Consider the following 23432-nt stretch of genomic DNA (forward strand, 5'->3'; position numbering starts at 1 on the left):
AGAGGGAGAGAGAGGGGGAGACAGAGAGGAAGAGAGAGAGCAGGAGGGAAAGGGAGAAGAGAGGGAAGAGGAGAGGCTGAGTTCACTGATCTGACGTGTGAGGAGCGCTCTCTGGAGAGCTCTCTGGAGAGCTCTCTGATCTACATGTGTTGGAGTTTACACTGTGGGGAACATACTGCTTCCACACTCCAGTCTAAACTTTGTTTTACCCTGGCCGGCACATTTATAAACTAATTGAACTTCCCCAAAAGGTGTTCCTGATGTATAACCCTCCAACAGAAACAGCTGTTACAAGACCCAGAGGAGGCTGGGCAGGTGAGACCGGCTGACCTATTACCCATGAGCCTTCATTACTTGTGTGATCACTTGTTTTTACGACGCAAGGCATATTCTTTATGTTTTGAGTTGACTTTGTTAGGCTGCTAGCCACATTTAGCTTGCAGCTGCCTTGAGAGTTCTGGAGTCGTTGCTGGTCTCGTGAAATCAGATGGTGAAGCTAGCAGTTAGCCGCTAGCAGCTGGTCGCTAGCAGCTGGTCGCTAGCGGCGGCAGCATACCGGTCTCCAGGATGCGGCGGTGCAGGAGGCCTGGGGGCAGGAAGGCCTCGTCTTTGCAGGAGCGGATCTTGGTCCCCACCAGCTCAGAGCTGGTTGCCAGGATACGGGCGTTCTCTTCGTTCAGGTTCACCCCGGCCATGGACGCTACGTCGTTGATGTCATCATCATCCCTGCAGGCGCACACACACACACACACAGTATATATATTTATTGTGATCCGTTTATGTTTATTGTTTGCACCTTCCGGCCACAATTCCGTGTTTGTGTTAACCTACATGGCGAATAAAACAAACAAATTCAGATTCTGACTTGCGCACACACATCAGAGTTTTGGAACAAGATTTTGTAAACACACATCATGAGTGACAGTTTGTGACGTTGGTTTTAGATTTGACACGAGAGGGACAGAAGTTGACAGGGCTCTGTGTGCTCTTACAAGTCAAGAAGAGCCGTTTACCAGGAGGGTAAAATACCTTGAGACAGACTGCACAGTTGTGATGCAAGCTGTGAGTTAGACAAAAAGAGGGAGATATTGCACTCTTGTGGTTGATTTGTGCAACTACACACACATTTCATGACGTTATGTGAAAAACATTAAGGGATGGCAAAAGGAAAAATTTACGAAATTGGCACAAGAAGACATTTTTCAAAACGGCAGCATTCTTGTCCTGCCACTGTTTATATCACAGTACCTGAAGGTCCCTCCCCCAGGGTCACTCAGCTTCTTCTGATTGGCTGTGGCCTGAGCAGAAAGGCCAATAGCACTTCTGCTAGCGATAATGGTTCCGCCTCTTGCCACAGCACCTGAAGGAGAAGGGCAGAAGCAGCACTCATGAACACGGTGATCTGCATACATGATGGAGCACAGAGATGGAGATATGGACCATGATAGAAGGGGATGATGTTGAAGGGAATAATGGACCTTGTGGCCGTATCGTCGGGGAGATGACCATGGGCATCCGCGTCTGGACCCCCTGAACCCCGGGTCTCCTCAGGCCCTGGAGGAAGAGGAGGAAGAGGAGGAGGAGAAGGAGGAGGAAGAGGAGGAAGAGGAGGAAGGAGGAAGAGGAGGAGAAGGAGGAAGGAGGAGAAGGAGGAAGAGGAGGAGGAGGAGGAGGAGGAGGAGGAGAAGGAGGAAGAGGAGGAGGAAGAGGAGGAAGAGGAGGAGGAGGAGGAAGAGGAGGAGGAAGAGGAGGAAGAGGAGGAAGAGGAGGAGGAGGAAGAGGAGGAGAAGGAGGAAAAGAGAGCAAGTCTAAGATGTCATGATTTAGTTTAATATGCAGCTGTGTTGCTGTGAAATGGGAACTGCAAATATTGTTGTCAGAAAGAGAAACATTATAAAATCCACAACAGACCATTTTATGTACGAGATGACACGGCAGAGGAATTTGACAAATATTTGCCTTTGCCTTGCCTTGAACAAATACATTTCTCATGCAAATAACCACGTTGTTTCCACATCTATACAAAACGATCCCATTACACACTTGAAGCACAAACACTCCTTTCCTTACACACTAAACACGAAGCGCTGGGTGCCTCACGGGCACCAGACCAGACTAGCAGATAGAAGAGCGTGGGATGTGAGTGGCTGTTATCAGTCCGTGTATTTGAGTAGTACCTGATTGGCCGAGGCTCCGAGGGCCCCTGCGGTCCTGAGGGGGGCCACGCCGGGACAGGTGGGCAGCCGCGCCCGGACGCTGGAGGTGGCGAGGCCTGGGGAGGAGGACACCATCACTGTGGAGGAGGCGGCAGCCTGCGTGGCTGACACCAAAGACTGCTGGTTGTTGAGCAGAGACAGACGCAGGGCAGGCAGGCTCTTCTGTGAGGGAAACAACAAGATTTGATGCTGAGAATTACATGGTTTCAATTGTTCAAATCGGCATAACCAAACTGACACATTTAACGATTAGACGTTTGAAAACGTAATCTAGCTATAAAGGATGGAATGTGTGTGTGTGTGTCCTTGATGACTGAGGACTGGGCACTGCATGAAGCTTAAATTGACCAGGTGTTCTGCTCACAACATGCAGTGCAGAGTGTTAAGGTGTTTAGATGACTGGTTGCTGACAAATAAATATATAATTTTTGAGCGAAATGTTGAGCTGCACTTAGCAACGGAACAATAGATCTTGCGAGGCCAGGCACTGCATTAGTGTTTTAGATGAGGCTAAACTGAGTGTGCTAACAAAGTTAGCTTAGCCATGACACAGGGAGACAGCAGCAGTTAGCCCACCTTACGTAAGGGATGAGGAAGGGTTAGTGGTGTTAGCACACCTTACGTAAGGGATGAGGAAGGGTTAGGGGTGTTAGCCCACCTTGAGGAAGGGGATGAGGTAGGGTTGAGGGGACGACTTCAGGTCAGCCTGCAGGCGTGTGGTGAACTCCTCTGGCTCAATCTTGGCGTCCTGGGAGGATGGCACACACACACAGACACAAGCACTAGTAAGGACACTCAAACACACACTTTCAAAACATCATCGAATTTCTCAAAATAATCCAGGAAGTTGTACCAGCAGATCCTGCACCAAGCCCTTCACGTTCTTGGAGGTGTTGGGCGACGGGGAGTTCTGCGACGCCAGCTTAATCAGCGTGGCCAGGAAGTTCTTGCACTTCTTCACGTTTTCCATCATTTCCTGTGAGGAACAAACCTTTTACACACAAGGACAGACCTGCCTAGAGATAGTGATCTCATGACTTATCCAGTGTCAGTATCGTCTTCCAAACTCTTCACAACTACATTTCCAGATGTCATTTAACATTTAAAGAGCAAGTAATTAAACTGTTAGCCAGCACATGGTACTTATACAGTATAGTGGTAAGGGTTAGAGTAATTCAACTGTTATAAAGTATAGGGTTGTGTGTGAACAGAGTGAGTGTTCAGCCAGGTGGCTGTGAACAGTGTCCATGCCGCTCCACCCACCTGGGGGGGAGGTGGAGCAGGTGCAGCAGAGGTGGGTGTCAGCGCGGGGCGGACGGCCGGCTTGGCCAGGGTTTGGCCCCCGGCAACAACCTGGCCCCCGGCAACGACCTGGCCCCCGGCGACGACCTGGCCCCCGGCGATGACCGTCTGGGTCTTCTGGGGAGCAGCCATCTTCACGCCAGCAGAAGCCATGGTTACAGGAGCCATGGTTACCGCCTTCTGGACCAACGGGAGAGAAGTTAACATTGCTCTCAACAACATTACACTGACACAAGACTAACAAAACAACAGCAAAAACACAACCCCTAAAAACAGAAATATTGTTAAAACTTAACAAAACCATTACAATACAACCAAACAGAGACAAATTCAGTATGTATCCAAGCACAAAACAGTAAGTAACTAAACAGCGAAAAGTTAAAAGACAAAATAAAAAAAAGTTAAACAGGACATGTGTATTGTAAATGTGTCTTGTACATGTGTAGTGTATTGTGTTTTTCTGGAGCAGTTTGCCTGCCTGCTTGGTGGATGTGAGGGTTCTCAGCAGAGGCTGAAGAGAACCAGCCACACAACAGTCCACAAACATCAATCACAAGCATGTCCATACCTGACTGGGGGCGGCCACGCGGATGGTGGCCCCAGACGTTGGGGTGGCTGGCCTGGGGGAGATGTTGGTGACCCCCTGGGCCTGGGTCTTAGCCTGGGCCTGGGCCAGAACCTGCTGGGGAACCATCACCAGCTGGCCTGTCTCTGTCCGTACCAGAACCATGCCTGCCAGGATGAGCAGGGGTGCAGTCAGTACCACACATCACATCGCTACTTCGTAACAACAACAGGACGGTCACCAGTTGACCCGCCTTGGCACGCTGTCAATGTCGGCCTGTTATTAATGCTCAGGAGCAGGGAGGGGGGAGGTGAGTGTGAGGCTAGAAATCTGATCATCTTATTCTACCTAGTATCACAGACAGGAGATCCCGCTCCTAAGCGTGGCAGCCTTACCTGGAGGGATGGTGAAGCCAGGAGGCAACTGGATGGTGGTCTGCTGGGGGGGTCTGGCAGCCAGCTGGGGGGCCACAGCCCTTGCGGGACTGGCCACCAGCCCGGGCCTCTGTTGCTGGATGGAGGTTGCCATGACGGTTGGCCCTGGGGGCCTCATGATGGTGACGGTGGGCTGGCCCACTCCGTTGACCGCCGGCTTGACCCCAGCGGTCAGGGTGACGGCAGGGGTCACGGCGCTCTGCACCTGGCTTATGGGGGAGTGCACAGCAGGCGGGGGAGTGCTGGCGAGGACCACAGGGCTGCCAGTCACAGGTTGGCTCTGCACCACCATGTTGGGGCTCATGATTGTGTTGCTAGGGTTCATGACCTGAGATGTGGTGGTCTGACCTGGGGATCCTGCGCTCTGCGTGATCAGAGGTGAAACTTTGGGCTCTATTCCGTTCTGTGCGACACTGGAGATTGGATTAGGATGCCGTTGCAACGCAACAGTGGGAGAAACCACGGTTGTTTGAGGTACAGGAAAATTAGGCTGCGAGGCCATGGACACTATTATATTGGAGCTTCCAGCACTAACAGTACTTATTACAGTGTTGGCCAAAGATACGCCAGGCCCGGCTTGGGCAGCGATGGTAGGCGAGTTCACCAACTTCACGGGTCCGGTGTTACCGTTCAAACTCTGTAATCCGGGTGAAGCAGTCCTAACCGCTGCAGTTGTGATGTTGGGGTTTGGGGCAGCCACTACCGTTGACCCTGCAGGACCCAAAACAGTCCCTCTGTTGAAGCTGGTTGTCTGAGCAGGTAAAGTTGCAGATCCTGGTGCGGGAGATGCTGCATGTGTTTGTAAATTTGTACCAGCGTTAATTACACCCCCGGTAGAAATAGAAGAGGTAGAAGAGGTGAGAATCTTGTTGGATTGCGCCTCATCGGCGTTCGTTTCCTCGTTTAACCCTGCTTTAGGATGTCCTTGTTGTGGCTCCGGAGATCCCACTTGGTCACGCAGTTTCCCTGAGAAGTGATTGACAGCGCCCGAAGGCCCCTCTCTCTTTGCCTCGGAATATGGTGCAGATGAAGTTTTTTGACTTCCAAGTTGTGATTCCAATGAGCCAACTAGGTCGCTAACTGCTTTTTCATCTACCTCATTGAAGAGCATGTCCTCCAGTGGGTCGGAGGCTCCCGCCATCTTTGATGATAGACCGTTGTGCAAATCGTATTTTAGAATGTACGCATGCGTGCAGGCATTGTGGTGTTTTCCATCATAGAAATATATACCCTAGAAATGTCTTCGAATGTAGAAGTACATTTTTTGGCATCAAATCAACGTTTTAGCTGAGTTAAAATCTTATCAAGATATTGAATTGAACATACATGTTAATAAGCTCGTATAATTGTTATCTTTGGGTTAAAACGTGTGACCAGTGTGGAGATATTTAATCTATGCCATTGCTTTCTTTATTCCGAGGCTCGGCGAAATCGCGCGATATTATGATGTCTCGTTAATCCCGCGTTAAGAACGACGATGGAAAATGAGGTAGCCATATTGTGGTCGCAACAAGAATAGCAAGTCAGAGAGGTTCAAAAACAGTGAAAGCAATTGGGGGTTCTTTGCTAATTAATTTACGGCTTGGAGGGAGAACGCCGATTTTTTTGCTCTTGAAAGATCATAGTCTAAAAAGACAAAATGAGTGGAGGAACTCCCTATATCGGTAGCAAAATCAGCCTAATCTCGAAGGCCGAGATTCGCTACGAGGGGATCCTTTACACTATTGATACCGAAAATTCTACTGTCGCACTTGCGAAAGGTAAAGTACTGGCGCTGGATAGCAAGCTAGCCATTAGGATAGCAAGACGTCAATTAGCAATTACATTTTGCTCTAGCTGTTGTCCGAATTACTAGCAAGCTGTCTGTATGGATCTGCCATAAATTCAGTATTGTTGAGGTTGACCATATTACTTGTTTGTTTGCCAGTTGGAAGGCACTGACTTGTTGGGTACATTAAAGTTAGCTAGTAGTAGAGCTAGTTAAAATAGACTAGCTAGCGTCTCATACGTGGTCAGAGAGCGCACTCTATTCATAGATAGGAACCATTCGGGGAAACAAAATAATGTGTTTTACAAATGTATACTCAGTCAAAAGTAGATATATATATATATATATTGGCCTGTACATTTTAGTAATAAAGGTTGGTGAACTCGATTTATAAGTTTGAATGGGGGAGATCACAAGCTTACCTTCCAGGTTGTCCGAGTCATCTGTTACCACGGCAGCTAGAGTTTAAGCATGCCTAGCTAGCTAGCAAAACATAGTCCACTGACAGTAAATTAAGCCGGTTTGCTAACTTTATATATCCAGTTAAAATTATATGGAAAGAACCCCACGTATTTCAAGCCAAGCACTGATTGTCTCGCACCATATGAATTGAATGGGGAAAGCTACCTAGCATCTTTGTTCAAGAAGCCACGTATTGGCATGCAGTCTGTCTGTAAACACAAGGTAGCCGCAGCTGTGTAGTAATACTTAAACAAAATGCTCCAACTTTACAGCCCAGTTTCCCAGACATGGATTAAGTCTAGTCCTTCAGAAATTTAGAAATTCACTTTCCGCATTTTAAAGGCTTAGTGCAGGACTAAGCCATGTCCAAAACTGAACCTATATGTGAAACGTATGCCGATGCTGAACAACAAACCAACGCTCCATCCAGAAATGACCACACACATTGCTGTGAACCTTCGGAACTCATGGGCTACAGCTGAGCTAATGTCTACCTCCGCAGTTCGCTCATTTGGGACAGAGGACCGGCCCACGGACAGGCCCATCCCGCCCAGGGATGAGATCTTCGAGTACATCATCTTCAGAGGCAGCGACATCAAGGACCTCACTGTGTGTGAACCCCCCAAACCCACAAGCTCTCACCCCCAGGATCCTGCTATAGTCCAGGTGCCTCCTCCGCTACATCCTCACATCTGTCAACCGCTTGATCACATCTGGCCTCCCAGGACACATTTCTATTTATATAATATATAAGGTTTATGAAAACGTAAGGATTTGTGTGCATTTTGTAGATGTTAAGATGGAGATCAATCTATGATTTAGGTTTATACTTCCAGGAAACGGTTCAGCGAAGTGCTGCACCAATCCTAACCTTTCACCTCTGACCCTCCTGTTCTCCACCCCAGTCTTCCTTGGGTTCAGCTCCACCACCTGCTGCTGCCCCCGCTCCACCCTTCCAGCCGGGGGGGTCCTACGGTCTGTTCAACCGGGCCCCGGTGCCTCAATACGGCCAGTTCACCACCAGCCCCCTCGTCTCCCCGCAGTTTGGAGCCGTCGGTGTCGGTAAGAGCCGCAGCGCGGGTCTTTATGGTGAGAAGCGACTGGGAGGTGCACGTGGTCAGGGAGGAGGTTTGGTTGGTGTGGCACGGCGGGGGTGTTTACAGGGCTATACGTCAGGGAAGAGACAGGGTTGGGGGTACTGTGAAGGGTGAGAGAAGTGGTTGGGCGTGGACCAGGGCAGTGACCGACAGATCTCAACACTGTTAAGGCCATCTACAGGGTGTCTCCACGCCGCATGGCCACCACGTGAGAAGGTTCTCCACATTTCTCTTTCTGCACCATTTATTCATTTTCCAAAGGACCACAGTTTGAATAAGTCCTTCAATAACCGCATGCTCCAGTAAACGACCTGCTTGAAAATCACATTAGTATTCTCAGGGGTTGCTTGAGCTTTACGGCTCAAGCATTGTAGAGTTTCAAATTTGATATCGACACATCATTGAAATCAGTTGTAATGGATGATCCAGTTGAGTGAATCTGTGTGATTTGAGTTTGGCTCCAAACTGTGCATTTCCTGTTGTGGGTCTGAGCTGTGCGTCTCCCCCAGGTCGCTCCAGCCCTTCCCTGGATCCCACCCTGGACCAGGCTGTCCAGGCAACACCGTCCGTAGCCGCTCCAGCGCCTGGCTTGACCCGTCGGAGCCCAGCCCCCAGCCGTACCGCCCCGCCCCCAGCTGCTGCCAGCGCCGGTCCCAGGGTCCAGCACCTGGAGGGGCCGGACCTGAGGAGGGGTGAGCCTGCCAGGGGAGGTCGCAGCACCCAGGGCTGGCCCGCGCCCCGCAACGCCCCCGCCTCTCACAACATCTCCGCAGACAGGGCTGCCACAGCGGGGCTCATCCACTCGATCTTCAGCTCCTCAGGTGAGACCCTCTGACACGTCGTGTGAGTGTGTGTTTTTAACCAAACTACTCAGAGAGAATCACAAGAGTATTTTAATAGTTTCCTGCAGTGTTTGCAATTGTTCCTACGAGCAATAGATGTGTTACAGCTTAATGTGCTGGGTTATTGGGGACCCCCCCCCCCACACACACACACACAAAACAAAGAGGTGTTCCTGAGTACTAAAGGATTGTACCATTCCAGGCACTGAAGGCCAGAAGGCACCCAGACCAGGGTCTGAGCAATCCCGGGGTGAAGGCAGAGATGCCACTAAGAGGCCCGCAGGTTAAGCCCCCAACCCCCATCCATCCCATGCCCATGTAGACTGCATGCTGTGTGACTTCTTTCAAGCTCACAACTCATCTTTTAAGCTGCACAGCTTGTCCCTTTTATGAGTGTTTTCATTTAATTAGCGCATATTGACCTGCTGTAAGTGATGTTTAACAGCATTCTACCAGTATATTTCATAAATCTATTTTTGTGTGTGTGGACTCGACATCTTGATGCGTAAACAATGATATTAGAGTTCTGTTACATGTAAGTTACTATTACTGGACAAGATTAACTGTTTGGTGTTAAACAGCATAGTTAAGTGTTTATATGTAGGTATTTATGTGCTTTGTTCCATTGCCATTAGACATCTGCATCATAATTACTTCAGTTTGTTTACTTTTGGCCATCGGTTGTTTATTGTGGTGTTGATTCAACTTTTAGTGTTGAGAACCATTTTCTGTAGGTCACTAACCCATCCTCTGCTCTCAGCTGCCGCTGCCCCCGGCAACCGGCGAGGCCGTGGAGGCGGGCACCGCGGAAGGGGCCGGTTCAACGTGCGCCGAGATGGGCCCATGAAGTTCGAGAAGGACTTTGACTTTGAGAGTGCCAATGCCCAGTTCAACAAGGAGGACATAGACAGAGAGTTCCAGAGCAAGCTGAAACTGAAAGGTAACCAACAAACCAGCGCCTCTGTCTGCATAGTCACACCGGAGGTCAGACCGGATACTTCTCTCATTTACTGCTGTTTTAAATTTTTATGTCTTTTGAGGAGTTTTATGTAGGCATTGACGGATGATGGAAGTCCATATTCAACAGATTTCTCTTTTTTTTTCTTTTTTTTTTTTTCTTCTCCTAGATGAGAAAACGGAGAAGCCTGAGAATGCGTTGAACGGCGAGGACAAGGGCGACTCGGGGGTGGAGACCCAGAACAGCGAGGGGAACGCAGAGGAGGAAGGAGGAGGAGGAACAGGAGACAGTCTGGGAGGCAACGTTTACTACGACAAGTCCAAGTCCTTCTTTGACAACATCTCCTGCGACGATACCAGGTACCTCCTATCTACATCTGCCTTTACACACATTTGCATTGAATTTGGTTGAGGAATACATGTGTTGGCTTGTGAAGAGACCCTCACTCATGATTTCCTGTTGTGTTTTGTAGGAAAGCAGCTGAAAGGGCTGGAAACACTGGCTTCCCAAGGTTTGTTTTGCTGGCTTCTCATATTTGATCTCTTACAATACAACAGTAAACAATTTGACTGCTGGGTTTCTCAGTAGAGCTTTCCATCCTGAAATCTGTTCATACTTGTACAGTGGGTCTTTTCCAGTATTTGTAGCCACAGGCTAAGAGTTTTAGCCCCACGCTAAGCTCACGCTAAGCTCACGCTAAGCTAACGCTAACCTCACGCTAAGCTAACGCTAAGCTCTGTGTCCAAGGGAACGGAGGCAGACCTGGGCCGAGGAGAGACGGATGAACGCAGAAACATTCGGCATCCCCCTGCGCCAGAACCGAGGCCGTGGTGGCTACCGGGGCCGCGGCGGGATGGGCTACCGCGGGGGCAGAGGCCGCTCAGCTAGCAGGGGGTCGTTTGGGCCGCCGCATGGAGGAGGTGGCTACAGGGGAGGATACCGGGGCAGCCAGGGAGGACGGGAGTTCGCCGACTTCTCAGAGTACAGGGTAAATAATTTCATTTTCCAGGTTCAGTCTCTCCACGCATCAACCACAGGAATACTCTCTCTGTTTTTCCCTACAAGGAAGAGAAGGCATGGTTAGTCACTTCTGGCACAAAAAAAATACAGAAATATTAATGGTACTACATTTCTTTTCTTGGTAAGTGGTTAAAAATTCAGTTCTTTCTTGTCATTTAAAACTGGATGTAGTACAAAAGGATTTCCCTTGTTTTGTGTATCACGGTCAAGGAGCTTAGTACTTAAACATGTTTTAAGTGTGCAGAGATCCTAGTGAAAAGAAGAATGATCTCCGGTCTGTGGTGTCTCTCATCTTCCCTTTTCTCCAGAAGGACAACAAGGTGGCTGCGTAGGGCAGCTGGAAGAAAGATCCAAGGACAGGTGCAACAACTTGCGCTATAAAATTTGTTTTGGTTGCTCCCTTTTTGACTAAAAGAATGAAGATTGTGTACTAGCTGTATATTTGTCACCAGCACTGGGGTAGACTGCTTGAATGCAACTTCTTATCCATATCCTTCAATAATGGAAACGATGCAATCCGTCACAATGTCAAGATCTCTCTACAAACTATTTCAAGGTGGCTGACATTGTGTATAAAGATCATATTTCATAGGGATGACAGTATTTTTTTCTTTTCAGTTCCCCCCCCCCCCACCTACCCACCCATTCCTAAACTTGTTTTTGATAATATTCTGTTGGGTGACAAGGGCCTGCTATCCCACTGTGATGATTAATGACATAGCTTTATTTTTGGGATATACTCTGTATGTTGGCACCAAAATAGTCTGCGGTCTCAATCACAGCTTTCTGCTGTGTATTTTTGTACTACACTTCTTAACATACTATCTAGCTAGATACCCCCACTTCTCAAATAGCGGTACTTTGCCTTTTTTTTTTTTTTTTTTTTTTCGTATCTTGTTCATCCCTTATTGTCTGTCTGTCCTCACGCTCATGTGGTTTCTAACCAATAGGGATCCATCTGGTTGCCATGACATTCTTCATTGAAGTGTAGAGGGGGGGATGTCAGATGTTGACTCGTGGGCTTCTAGTTCTGTATTGTAGTTCTGTTCTAGTTGCATAACTAGGTATTGGGATTCAGATGGGTAAAGGCTCATAGGATTAGTGATGTCCTTCATATATTGTATAGGCTTCTGCCCTGTACTTAAGGGCTACTGGTAATGTGAATAGTGTAAGATGCTGCTGTTTGCTACAGTTGACCTATGTGGACTAACTAAACACTTCATCTACATACTTCTTGGCTAATGGGCCAGTCGAGAAGGGCTGCACTATGTTAGCGGCCTGGTGAGAAAGCTATTTAAGATGTGAGCATAATGGGTTTTTTTTTTGTGCTTTTATGCTGTGGACACAAAATACCATCATATTTCAGTATAGTTCAGCACCCATTCTGACATGAAATAGAAACGTGTTCCAACCCCCTGACTCCCTTTTATAGTACAGCATAAACTAACAAAGCCATTCACTTCATGATCAATGTATGATTTAGCAAATTCCAAAATAACCAAACACCATTTGATGCCACTAACTGGTCCATGGCACTGCAGAAAGGTTCATAGCTTGCTAAGTGATGTCAATGTAATTAGTCATACAAAATGTTTTGAATTAAATAGCTTTGAGTTCAGCAAATTAGCCCTTACTTAGCAATACACTGAGGTTTATGTTTTTAAGATATGAATGATCAGGCGGAATTGGCAAAAGTTTGACATGTACATTATGAACTTTCACTGAATATTGTCAGATGCCAATCTGCATGATTGAAGTACTTAAAATATTGATTTGGATCTTGCAGGAAATGTACACAGTTGCACTTTTACAATGTTCAAAGTTGTTTTATAAAGTGGTGTCCTCTGTAAATCTGTAAATCCTGAGATTGTATTCCAGTACAGTTGTTGATGACTACGTTAATCTTGTCCCGGTACGGTGCCCCCTGCTGACTGTATGGACACGTTTTCAGTTTGACCTCTTGGATTCCTGGAATACTGTTTCCTTAACATGGATTCTACAGATGTGTGCGTTTGGCTTTGAAAAAATTACAGCCTTACTTTGTGTGCAAATGAAGGGATGACTGTAAAAGACAGCAAAGTACTTCAGTGTTCTCAGGAAATATGCGTAATTACTCCTGTAGTGCCTTAATGCTACAGAATAACTAGGGTCACCATTGAGATGCTGGTAGTACCAAATGTTGGTCAGTACATTTACGTATATTGGAAATATGAAACTTGGGCAATGTAGTGCTCACTGCAGTGTAAAATATAATGTGGACGTTGTTTGAACTAGGTGGTCCTTATAAAAATAAAGTTTATTTTAAAATTAAACTGACTACTAAAACAGGCACCAAGTTAAAAGGACATGTTAAATTTATTTTTGAATGATCTAGCTATTCTTTTGCATTATGGCACAGAAATAAATGTGTGACCGTTTTCCCAGTCTGAAACTAATTTTACATGAAGTAGATAACCTATCTTGGTAGTGTTCTGATAAAGTTTAGACAGACTCAGTTTAACAGGATTAGTGCCCTGTCGCATTTTTTGTCTTGCTCAATAGTTTTTGTCATGTCGCAACTACGCTTTCTCAATTTATTTGTCAAAACCAATTTAAAATGCGTGAGGGGGTGTTACAAGGACATAAGTGGGTGGGTATCATGTGCCTAGTGGAATACTTGCCCTTTACCCCTACGCCACAAAGTTTCGACTGTGTTGTCAGAAATGCACCGAGCACTGCATGATGGTCTTGCCAGTCAGAATCCACCAAAATCAGGACAGGCAAACTACAGGGATGATGATGCAATAACGGACTGTATCGTCTTGCGGTAGTTGGAGCATCGAACACACACACTCTCTCTACAGAACAAGGTCATGTTTTTCGTTGTTTTCTGATGGTTGATGTTCCGAACAGTCTGGAGTCGTAACTACGTGTTGTGTCTCTAAACCCACCCAGCATGACGTCACTCATAGGTGCGCCTCGGCAGACTGGGGTTTTTATTCGCAGCATAAAAATAAAACGTTGTTCATTACTTTCTGTGTTTTGATCTTTGTTTCGTCTCTTCTGTGCCGCCAGTCCAGTTCTCTTGAGCAGATATTTTATGTATTACCTCATTTTTACTCATTCTGTAGTTGTGCAAACCGGGTACATTTTCAATTAGGATCAGGACATTGAATTGAAATCGGATAACATCACTTTATTGGTTGTTGGTTGTCACTTGAAAGTAATCAGTGGTTACGTCATCTTGTTGTGTATTTGTGTTGAGAGATTTCAATTTACTCCATGTTGTGTCATCAAAGAGGGAGGAGACCAATTGATGTCATAGAGCAGGAGTGGCCTAGATGAATCTACTGTTTGAGGGGAACCATCCACTCACTTCCTACTCGCACCGAACTCTCCTTTTCATTCCGCTACAACAGAACAGGTCTTTCACACGCGCCTGGACACTTCAAGGGGACCACTTTTCAATTAAACCATCACCATGGGACTAGCAAATGATCCAAACTACCAGAAACTTGAACAATGGTACAAATCAAAGGCAGGAAATCTCAATATGAGGAGCATGTTTGATGCCGACGAGGCTAGATTCAGCAAATTCAGGTGAGCAAAAATAAGTGCAAAGTAGACATAGGCATGTTGGCGTTTAACAATGTTTATCTGTGATACCAGAAATAGGCCTAAGTACCTTTTTTTTGGGGTTCAAAGTACAGATATGTAGACTGCTGCTCTTGCAGCCTGTTGAAATTGGTTGGTTTGCTTTATAATTTAAAATATGGGTACTTTTATTTTTAATGTTTGGTTTATACGGGCATGATGTAATTTTCCATTGACTTGATATGCTAGGGGTTGCTCTATACCGGCAGTATGAGTGTGCAAGGTCATTGTTAGATATTGACTGGTTATCATTCTCATCAGTCTGCAATGTAAATATTTCCAACACTCACTTTACATTTCAGAATTAGATCGCAATTCGATTGCTCATACATTTAATTACTCGCTGTCTTTCAGTAGACGCAGGATTGTTGTCAAAGGCATTAGCCATAGCTGCTAGCCCACAAGCTTTGGGCCCAGTCATATTAGCTAGCCAGTTTGCATGTTAACTTAAATTAGGGATCTGCCTTCACGTTCAGGATTTTACAGACGAAGCCTGTTTTGTAGGAATGCACCATGTATGCGAAAGCTTGTGCTGACCCTGGCAGCCTTACAAACACTACACCAGTGTGGATAATGTGTGTTTCGCATTTGACTCATCCTTCCGACATACGTGCTGCTCTGCACATCGTATGGGCGTGACAGCGCAACACCTTGCTCTCAGGAACCAAGCTAGCACAAGAAGCACGACCCCATTGTTGCATGAAATGAATCCATGTAACAAAGATTTATATTACTAGCTGTAGCTGTGATAACACTACTGATCTAAAACGGGTATGATAAAGCTAATGTAATAGAGGTGGCAACAGCTACGCCCATAAGCATTGAAGGCTGCTGTTCGTGAAACATGGTGTAGGCTACTTTCTCCATCCTGTAGTTTGGATGCAGTAGGTAAGCTAACTATGCACTATGTCTGCGTATTACATGCAACACCTACAAATCATATTGATGAAATTATATATATATATATATATATATATATATCATTAATTGCATTTTTTATAGTACATTATTATGACATTCTGAGTTGTGATTCATGGTTGATAATCTTATTTCTCTTTTAGCACAACCCTTGAGACAGACGATGGAGAAATTCTGCTGGATTACTCCAAGAATCTCATTAATGAGGAAGTCATGCAGATGCTTCTGGCAATGGTATAAAGCATATTTTTAATTCCACACCTGTCCCTGTACTCTAGACCAGGATCTTTTGTTATCCACACAACTCACTAACTTCTATCATTCCAAACCTGCCCTGAATGGGCAAAAGATGAGAAAAATACTAACATTTAACGCTTCTGAACCGCCATTTGTAGGTTGACTACTCAGCATGGGTTGTCTAAGACTTCAGCTGTCAGTGTTAATCAACCTTAAGCTCATCTCCTCATAGGTCTATTTAAGTACCTTGTTAAGTCCTACCTGGATAACTGATTATTAGGCCAATTGTGTACCAGATGTTGATGGGTGGCATCTGTTTACTAAACATATGTATTTAACTGCTGAGTAAACTAGTGCTTGTTTTATAATTAACCTACTTGGCACCATTCATTAAATGGCTTTTGTTAGTATGTTAATATGATGGTTCACTTCAAAATATAAACATAAAGTCAATCAATTTCACTTAACCTGTTTATGGTCGCTGTTTAAAGACACAACTGTTCTAACAAAGAAGCCTTGGCATCCCTGTATCTTCATGGTTCAGTGTTGCTACTATATCTTTTTTCCAGACGGTCTGGGAGTGTGGTAATTTAAACACACAACAGAGCATTGTGCTTCCTTCTTGAGGAGGAAGACGAGGCTAGCTAAAGACAGTTCTGTTTGGTCATAATCTGTTCACATGGTCTTGATGAAACTGTAAAAGTTCAGCCAGCTATAAAAAAATAATAATATAACATAAAAAAAAAAAAAAAAAAAATATATATAAAATAATATTAAAAAAAAAAAAAAAATATATATATATATATATATTTGTTTTTATATATATATTTTTTTTGGTCAACTGATTATTGATTTCTGTTTCCAGGCCAAGTCGAGGGGAGTGGAGGACGCAAGAGAAAAAATGTTCTCAGGAGAAAAGATCAACTTCACTGAGGTAGCTGACCACAAATAAAAATTATATTTTTAGAAGTGCTGGTGTAACATGTTGTAGAACATCACAATTTGTCAGACAAGCTAATGTTTTGAAAGCTTTAATGGCAAACACTGCCAGGTTCTAGTAATGAATAGTCATTAGTGTGTGAGTCTAACTTCCCCAGCCCACTATGACTAAACACTTCTGTCTACTGGTTTATTGAGGTCGGTAGTATTGCAAGTCTTTCCGCATGTTTCTCCTTCCTCTCGTTACACTATTCATTACGCAATGCCTGCCGCTTTGTAACAAACACCTACTTCCTCAATGACATGGCACATTTATAGAGTAGACTAGGCTACTCATTCACACATTATAGTAGGAGGTAATTGGTTCATTTTACAGCATAAATGTTGTATGCAAACAGACATCCACGATACACCGTCAGATGGCTGACTGGTTAGGGAATCGGGATAGTAATCAGAAGGTTACAAGTTCGATTCCCGGCCGTGCCAAATTATGTTGTGTGCTTGGGCAAGGCACTTCACCCCTCGGGGGGAATGTCCCTGTACTTACTGTAAGTCGCTCTGGATAAGAGCGTCTGCTAAATGACTACATCTAAATGTGTGTGTGTGCAGGGCCGGGCTGTGCTCCATATTGCGCTGCGTAATCGTTCCAATGCTCCCATCCTCGTAGACGGAAGCGACGTCATGCCAGAGGTCAACAGGGTTCTGGACAAGATGAAGGCCTTCTGTCATGTGAGTTGGACTCCAGCACAGATCCCAGGGTTGTATCTATACAGGCATATAAACATTCTGTCCCTTCATACATATTTCACAAGATGATCTGGAAGCGTAAGCTCAGGAGAGGGCTCACTGGGAAGGAGCAGGACAGGAGACCCATTATCTCATTAAGACTTGTGAATTAATGGGGTTATTCATCTTAAATTATGGGAAAAAGTGTTATATCTGATTTCCTGATTCCAGTATTTTGTAGTTTAGAATACTTTTAATCCAAAGTGGCACAAACGGAGTGCTTAAGGAAACTTAATCAAGGACAAGAAGTATAGTAGGGGCAACTGCACGTGTGCACCATCTAAATAACTCGCTTTCAACTGTGTTTTGAGGGGGGAAGAAAAAACTACGGGTCCAAACTAAAACATTTTTTTTTTGGTATCGCAGAAAGTCCGCAGTGGAGAGTGGAAGGGTTTCAGCGGGAAGGCCATCACTGATGTCGTCAACATTGGGATCGGTGGCTCTGACCTGGTGAGTTTCTGCTGTTTCTAATGTGACGCTGGCAGTAGGCTCAGAGGAATTATATTAGCTAGCTACTATTCTCTGTGTGCTGGATGACTCATGTGCATATATGAGTGGGTGAGTCATGTGGAGCCCATAGCTGTACTATTCCTTTTGAGCTTGCTAATGCTAACACCATGCTGGTGTATATAACAACAGCACGCTAATGCTAACACCATGCTGGTGTATATAACAACAGCACGCTAATGCTATCAGCATGGTTGACAGATGCATCAAAGCTATGTGAACGTGTGCTCCTCCGCCCCAGGGTCCCCTGATGGTAACGGAGGCCCTGAAGCCATACTCCGAAGGCGGGCCCAATGTTTGGTTTGTCTCCAACATCGACGGCACGCACATGGCCAAGACCCTGGCCAAGCTCAACGCAGAGACCACTCTCTTCATCATCGCCTCAAAGGTGTGTGAGATACATAGTCTTGACGTAGACGCCACACACATACTTGTTGCCGTGGATACGCTGATCTCAACTGGGCTTAATCTCTGGCCAAATTAGATTTTTTTTTTTTTTCTTTTTTTCAAACTCTAAATATAGAATGTTGCAATTGAAGCTTGTATATGAATTTCCAACCAGCAGTGGTGCAGCCTAGCAGTGAATGTAGTTTGAGTGTTTTGGGGTCAGGTGCCGTGGTCCTGCTGGTCTGGTCTCATACGTTTGCCATTTTCTCTCTCAGACATTTACCACCCAGGAGACCATCACCAACGCTGAGTCTGCCAGGGAGTGGCTCCTCAAGACAGCCAATGACGTGAGTAGACTGGTCTCCTGACATCCAATAGGTTGGACCATGTTTTGCTCACAGCCAATCCTCAAACAGCCAATCCTCAAAATGACTCAATAGGTTCAGATCATTGGCTGAGTTTGTTTCTGCAGTGTCTGAATGTCACATTATGATTTATTCACAGCAATCTGCTGTGGCCAAGCACTTTGTGGCGCTTTCCACAAATGCAGTAAGTAGCCATTTTAAATTGGTGATCTCCCTAATAAAGCCAGGTAATCAACACGAATATTACTAATATTAACTTGTCCTTGCTTTCTTTCCAGCCCAAAGTGAAGGACTTTGGCATTGATACAAACAACATGTTTGAATTCTGGGATGTGAGTATTCACTGGGCTTTCTGAGGGATATTCTGACCGACTAGGAATGACAGTACCTTCTTTAAACGTTGTGAAGCCTCGTGCTGGAGTTTTAAAATCATGTGTTCTGACTTGTATGAAAGCCATACCACTGCATGCTGCACGATACCTTGCTAATATATTAAAATATCTGCAATAGAAATATATTTATGAAGTGGCTTGCCTTGTTCCCTCTGTGGCATTTGCAGCATTTGAAAAGCAAGTTGGAATGCAGCCGTTTAGTGGAACAATGCTGCTTGTTTCCAAACTTCTCCATTCAAACCCTCTGAATTAATCATGCCACACATTGAAGGCTTTTGACACCCAACCACCAGTGTTGTAAATGAGACTTCTTGGTTTGAGACTTGCACTATATCCTTTTTACTGAAATGGGCCCCTTCGTTTTTTGTTGAACCTGACGATGATGCAAGGATGTGACCTGGCCTGTGTTGTTATTGACTTAGTGATGTTATGTTTGCTTATTCTCAGTGGGTTGGAGGACGCTATTCACTGTGGTCAGCCATTGGTCTATCCATTGCACTGCACATAGGTATGTCTGTGCCCTGCTGGAATGGTTGTGACCTTTGCTTGCGGTGCACTTTGGTAATTGACACAGGGTCAAGCTAGTAGTGAAAACTACAAATGCAGTAAAATACAAGGTGAATGCATCACACCTGTTAGCTGGATGGAAAGGCACGCTGTCTGCTTTCAGGAATGGAAAAGCTATATTTACACTTCTGGTGGTGCATGTAGACATGACTTGTGATTCTGTTGTTTATATGCCCTCGGTTCCTCCTGACTCCTGTCTCTGCTTCCTCATCCTGCAGGCTTTGACAACTTTGAACGGCTTCTCTCTGGAGCTCACTGGATGGTGAGCACCTTTTGTATCTACTAAACTTCCAACAGCCATGGGACAGGGAGCACGACATCACTTCCTGTAACACCCACAGAGCACTTCAATATTGATGTAGATGGCAGGTCCCACTAGTGCTTATGGAAGCTTGAGAGCGCCATTTGCTCCCCCAAAGATTAATCTTTCAAAACGTTTTCACAACAAAGTTTCATGTTTTTTTGGAAACCTTTTTTGGAAAATGTGGAACTTTTCCAAAAGTATTTTTATTTTTTACTTTTTTTCCCAACCTTTTCAACGTTTAAGGGTAAACTTTTTTTGCCCCATAGACTTACTCACCTGTAATAACTTAAGGTGTAGGCTATGTACTGGAGGGATTTGAACCTGGGACCTCATGAGCGCTCCCACTGAGCTAAACTCATTCCCCCTCATCTGTGTTGGTTCTCCAGGACGATCACTTCCGCAGCGCCCCCCTGGAGCACAACGTCCCAGTGCTGCTGGCCATGCTGGGCGTCTGGTACATCAACTTCTTCCAGGCTGAGACCCACGCCATGCTGCCCTACGACCAGTACATGCACCGCTTTGCTGCCTACTTCCAACAGGTCAGTTAACCAATCACGTACAGGCAAGGGCCAGAAGATACCATCTGCTGGGATTATAGGGGGTGAGGGGCTGTTTAGGCTGGAGGTTTTAAATACAGTTTGTAGTCAATCTTGTTTCTTTGTTATTACTTCATTTGTAATGCTTTAATCAGTAGTGTGTACACTTGAATCATGCCATGACTGTCACGTGTCACAGGGTGACATGGAGTCCAACGGGAAGTACATCACTAAAGATGGCGCCCGTGTTAACTACCATACTGGACCAATCGTGTGGGGAGAGCCAGGAACCAATGGGCAGCATGCCTTTTACCAGCTGATCCACCAAGGTATCATATCCTCATAGCACATGTGGAAAGGGAAGTGGTTAGTACAGTTTGTGTGCTGTCAAAATCATAATGTGTAGAAATGCAGTTGTCACAACTTCACATTGCAGAATAAAATTGCCAATCCTCTGCGGAGATTACTACCAAACCACCCATGGGTTTTTTTTGCAGTATTTTTACCTGGATATTAAATCTGCTAGGACTATAAGATGATAGGGAAGCATTTTGTGTTATGATTTAACGGACAGTATTTTGATTCCCAACAGGCACCCGTATGATTCCTGCTGACTTCCTCATTCCTGCCCAGTCACAGCACCCCATCCGAAACAACCTGCATCACAAGGTAGGGCAATAACGTCCGTCCTTAAACTAGCCTGGCTTGCTCATTCTTACTTCATCAAAACAACAGTTCCTGCTAAATCAACACAAACTTGATATCTAGTTTGAGTTGTTCCCACAGATAAACTGCAGCCCTTTGGCTTTATTACATCTGTCAGACCAATCTTAAAGGATTATCTGTAATATGACTCACCTTGTGATGTATGCATTCCTGTTCCACCCTCTAGATTCTCATGGCTAATTTCCTGGCTCAGACAGAGGCCCTGATGAAAGGGAAGACCTCTGCTGAGGCCAAGAAGGAGCTGCAGGCCTCTGGCCTGGCAGGACCGGCCCTGGAGAAGCTGCTGCCTCATAAAGTAAGTGGATCCACTGTCTATGCACTGTCTGAGTGACAAATGGCATTAGTTTTAAAGTGAACAGAAGTTTAGTTTAATTAGTTTAACTGTTTTTTTTTAACTTTAACAGTTCAATTTGTACTATGAATGCATAATTGTCCTTAAAATGGAAAAACGCTAATTCGTTTCTTTTGTCTTTTACAACAATGAAAGGTATTCCAAGGGAACAAGCCCAGTAACTCTATCGTCTTTAAGAAGCTGTCTCCCTTCATGCTGGGAGCCCTGGTTGGTGAGTACCCAGCACTGGCCATGGGGCCTCAAGGCCCTAGCCTGCTCAGGTGGAGAAGAGGGCTCAGGTGGAGGAGAGTGCTCGGGTGGAGGAGGAGGGGGGGGCTCGGGTGGAGGAGGAGGGGGGGGCTCGGGTGGAGGAGGAGGGGGGGCTCGGGTGGAGGAGGAGGGGGGGGCTCGGGTGGAGGAGGAGGGGGGGGCTCGGGTGGAGGAGGAGAGGGGGGCTCGGGTGGAGGAGGGGGGGGCTCGGGTGGAGGAGAGGGGGGCTCGGGTGGAGGAGGGGGGGGCTCGGGTGGGGGAGGGGGGGCTCGGGTGGAGGAGGGGGGGGCTCGGGTGGAGGAGGGGGGGGGGCTCGGGTGGGGGAGGGGGGGCTCGGGTTATTTTAGACAGTGTTGAGTATATTATGTGTTAAGGCTACATGCGGACTGATGCATGACTTGCTACAGGCTGAATATAATCACGTTAATCATACTGTATGTTTTGTGTATACTCTTCCTACTGCTTTCCACTGTGAGTCTGTGGGAGCAGACGGAACAAGCAGTACTTGATCAGCGTGTTCTGAAAATACACAGATGATCCAGACAGAAGCGCGTACCTGCAGGGGATGTTGGGACATATCTAAGCCTTCCTCTGTGTTTTTCAGCCATGTACGAGCACAAGATATTTGTTCAGGGAGTAGTGTGGGACATTAACAGCTATGACCAATGGGGGTAAGTGATTCTTATTTACCCAGTTGGCAGAATGACAAACAGGGTGTGTGTTCTGACTGCAATTTAATATTCTGCAGTGTTGAGCTGGGGAAGCAACTGGCCAAGCAGATCGAACCTGAGCTGCAGGACAACTCTGAGGTCCACTCCCACGACTCCTCCACCAACGGGCTCATCAACTTCCTCAAGAAGAACTCTGCCTGAACCTCCCACTTCCTCATCCATGACCTTTGAACCCTATGAGAATCCATTGGCTGAACTACACCATCATGTCTTCCCCACATAGGCCCATCACCCTACCAGAACCAGCACTTTATGTTTTGTGATCACCAATCTGTTTATTTGAGTGTTTCTTGTGCGTGGTGAGATGGTATTATGTAGATGTGTAACCTGATGATGGATTATACAACGGATCATTTCAGGCAGAAGCTAAACTAACCTTCAATGTGCAGATACTACTATAGGTGTCTTTGCACCCCAACCTTCACTTTAAACCTAGTTGGCACTGACTTACCAATAAATGTCATAATTGTCACTTTATACCAAGGGGTGTGTGTGTTCTTCAAGATAAGGTTTGAAAGAAATGATTTCACACATTCACAAGTGAAAATAGAAACAGTTTTTTTTTTAAAGTCATGAACCCTGGAATTATTTTATCCAAATGGGCAAACTGTCAAAACAAACGTAAACTCTACATTTAGTCATTTAGCAGACGCTCTTATCCAGAGCGACTTACAGTAAGTACAGGGACATTACCCCCAAGGCAAGTAGGGTGAAGTGCCTTGCCCAAGGACACAATGTCATTTGGCACGGCGGGGAAATCGATCCAGCAACCTTCTGATTACTAGTCTGACTCCCTCACCGCTCAGCCATCTGACAGATACAAGCAGTGTTGAATGGCATCGTCACGACACCCTGTGGTTGTACCCAACTCATGTCCAGGCTGGTCTCCAGGTCACGCTGCCAGCCTGCCAGCAGGGAGGCGGATAAGATGCAGAGACCTGCAGTTGCCCCTGCTGATACGATGATAAAAACCATTGGGATTTTTTCCTGAAGGGTGCCAAAGGATACATAATAGGACCAGATAGTTTTACTGTAGCGGGCGCTTGGTACAGTGTCTGAGACAGAATGGAACAGGTTCCGGGCAAGACCAGACGCACCTGTTTCCACATGAACTCAAACGCGTCTGTTGATTGGTGGCT

At 45.9% G+C, this 23432-nt stretch overlaps 3 protein-coding genes across 8 annotated transcripts in view; 2 read left to right on the top strand and 1 right to left on the bottom strand.

Annotated features, from left to right (window-relative positions):
* The window catches only part of LOC146259192 (transcription initiation factor TFIID subunit 4-like), a 10770-nt gene extending 5092 nt beyond the window's left edge, over nucleotides 1-5678 (bottom strand). Inside the window, exons 1-9 of one of the 2 annotated variants that reach the window (XM_084672960.1) lie at nucleotides 4479-5678; nucleotides 4087-4250; nucleotides 3480-3695; nucleotides 3070-3192; nucleotides 2875-2964; nucleotides 2178-2378; nucleotides 1479-1554; nucleotides 1249-1360; nucleotides 557-726 (exon numbers count right to left, since the gene is read on the bottom strand). In XM_084672960.1, coding sequence (XP_084529086.1) covers nucleotides 557-726; nucleotides 1249-1360; nucleotides 1479-1554; nucleotides 2178-2378; nucleotides 2875-2964; nucleotides 3070-3192; nucleotides 3480-3695; nucleotides 4087-4250; nucleotides 4479-5658 — 2332 coding nt within the window. In that variant the 5' untranslated portion in view covers nucleotides 5659-5678. Of the gene's footprint in view, nucleotides 1-556; nucleotides 727-1248; nucleotides 1361-1478; nucleotides 1555-2177; nucleotides 2379-2874; nucleotides 2965-3069; nucleotides 3193-3479; nucleotides 3699-4086; nucleotides 4251-4478 lie in introns of both variants that reach the window. The other variant, XM_084672959.1, reaches the window with a different exon arrangement.
* Nucleotides 5679-5973: 295 nt separating this feature from the next.
* Nucleotides 5974-13674, top strand: lsm14aa (LSM14A mRNA processing body assembly factor a). Of its 5 annotated transcripts, none has more exons than XM_084671237.1 (10): nucleotides 5974-6277; nucleotides 7250-7413; nucleotides 7653-7836; nucleotides 8354-8665; nucleotides 8889-8969; nucleotides 9447-9626; nucleotides 9814-10003; nucleotides 10117-10155; nucleotides 10392-10632; nucleotides 10976-13674. In XM_084671237.1, exons 1-10 carry the CDS (start codon nucleotides 6157-6159, stop codon nucleotides 10994-10996), a joined length of 1533 nt encoding a protein of 510 aa, XP_084527363.1. In that variant the 5' UTR covers nucleotides 5974-6156; the 3' UTR covers nucleotides 10997-13674. The 5 variants fall into 5 exon arrangements, with proteins under 5 accessions (XP_084527363.1, XP_084527362.1, XP_084527364.1 ...); XM_084671236.1 differs by having other exon boundaries at nucleotides 5975-6277; nucleotides 10973-13674; XM_084671238.1 differs by having other exon boundaries at nucleotides 5975-6277; nucleotides 7653-7809; nucleotides 10973-13674.
* A 201-nt stretch (nucleotides 13675-13875) lies between these two features.
* gpia (glucose-6-phosphate isomerase a) lies at nucleotides 13876-22770 on the top strand. Its single transcript, XM_084671235.1, has 18 exons — nucleotides 13876-14243; nucleotides 15359-15449; nucleotides 16318-16386; nucleotides 17001-17120; nucleotides 17544-17627; nucleotides 17926-18072; nucleotides 18347-18418; nucleotides 18576-18620; nucleotides 18715-18768; nucleotides 19276-19336; nucleotides 19614-19657; nucleotides 20086-20238; nucleotides 20435-20564; nucleotides 20828-20904; nucleotides 21128-21256; nucleotides 21449-21524; nucleotides 22167-22233; nucleotides 22311-22770. The coding sequence occupies exons 1-18, from the start codon at nucleotides 14125-14127 to the stop codon at nucleotides 22432-22434; spliced, it is 1662 nt and encodes a 553-aa protein (XP_084527361.1). The 5' UTR covers nucleotides 13876-14124; the 3' UTR covers nucleotides 22435-22770.
* Nucleotides 22771-23432: the final 662 nt, after the last annotated feature.

The sequence above is a fragment of the Hypomesus nipponensis genome, chromosome 14 (assembly GCF_054491055.1).
Source record: "Hypomesus nipponensis isolate SF chromosome 14, ASM5449105v1, whole genome shotgun sequence".
NCBI classification, from domain to species: Eukaryota; Metazoa; Chordata; class Actinopteri; order Osmeriformes; family Osmeridae; genus Hypomesus; species Hypomesus nipponensis.

Coding starts and splice junctions, on each gene's coding strand:
- lsm14aa (XM_084671236.1), top strand. CDS start 6,157: ATGAGTGGAGGAACTCCCTATATCGGTAGCAAAATCAGCCTAATCTCG. Junction 9,627..9,813: donor GAGCAAGCTGAAACTGAAAG/GTAACCAACAAA, acceptor TTCTTCTCCTAG/ATGAGAAAACGGAGAAGCCT. Junction 10,004..10,116: donor ATCTCCTGCGACGATACCAG/GTACCTCCTATC, acceptor TGTGTTTTGTAG/GAAAGCAGCTGAAAGGGCTG.
- gpia (XM_084671235.1), top strand. CDS start 14,125: ATGGGACTAGCAAATGATCCAAACTACCAGAAACTTGAACAATGGTAC. Junction 17,628..17,925: donor GGATCGGTGGCTCTGACCTG/GTGAGTTTCTGC, acceptor CCTCCGCCCCAG/GGTCCCCTGATGGTAACGGA. Junction 18,419..18,575: donor TCCTCAAGACAGCCAATGAC/GTGAGTAGACTG, acceptor ATTTATTCACAG/CAATCTGCTGTGGCCAAGCA.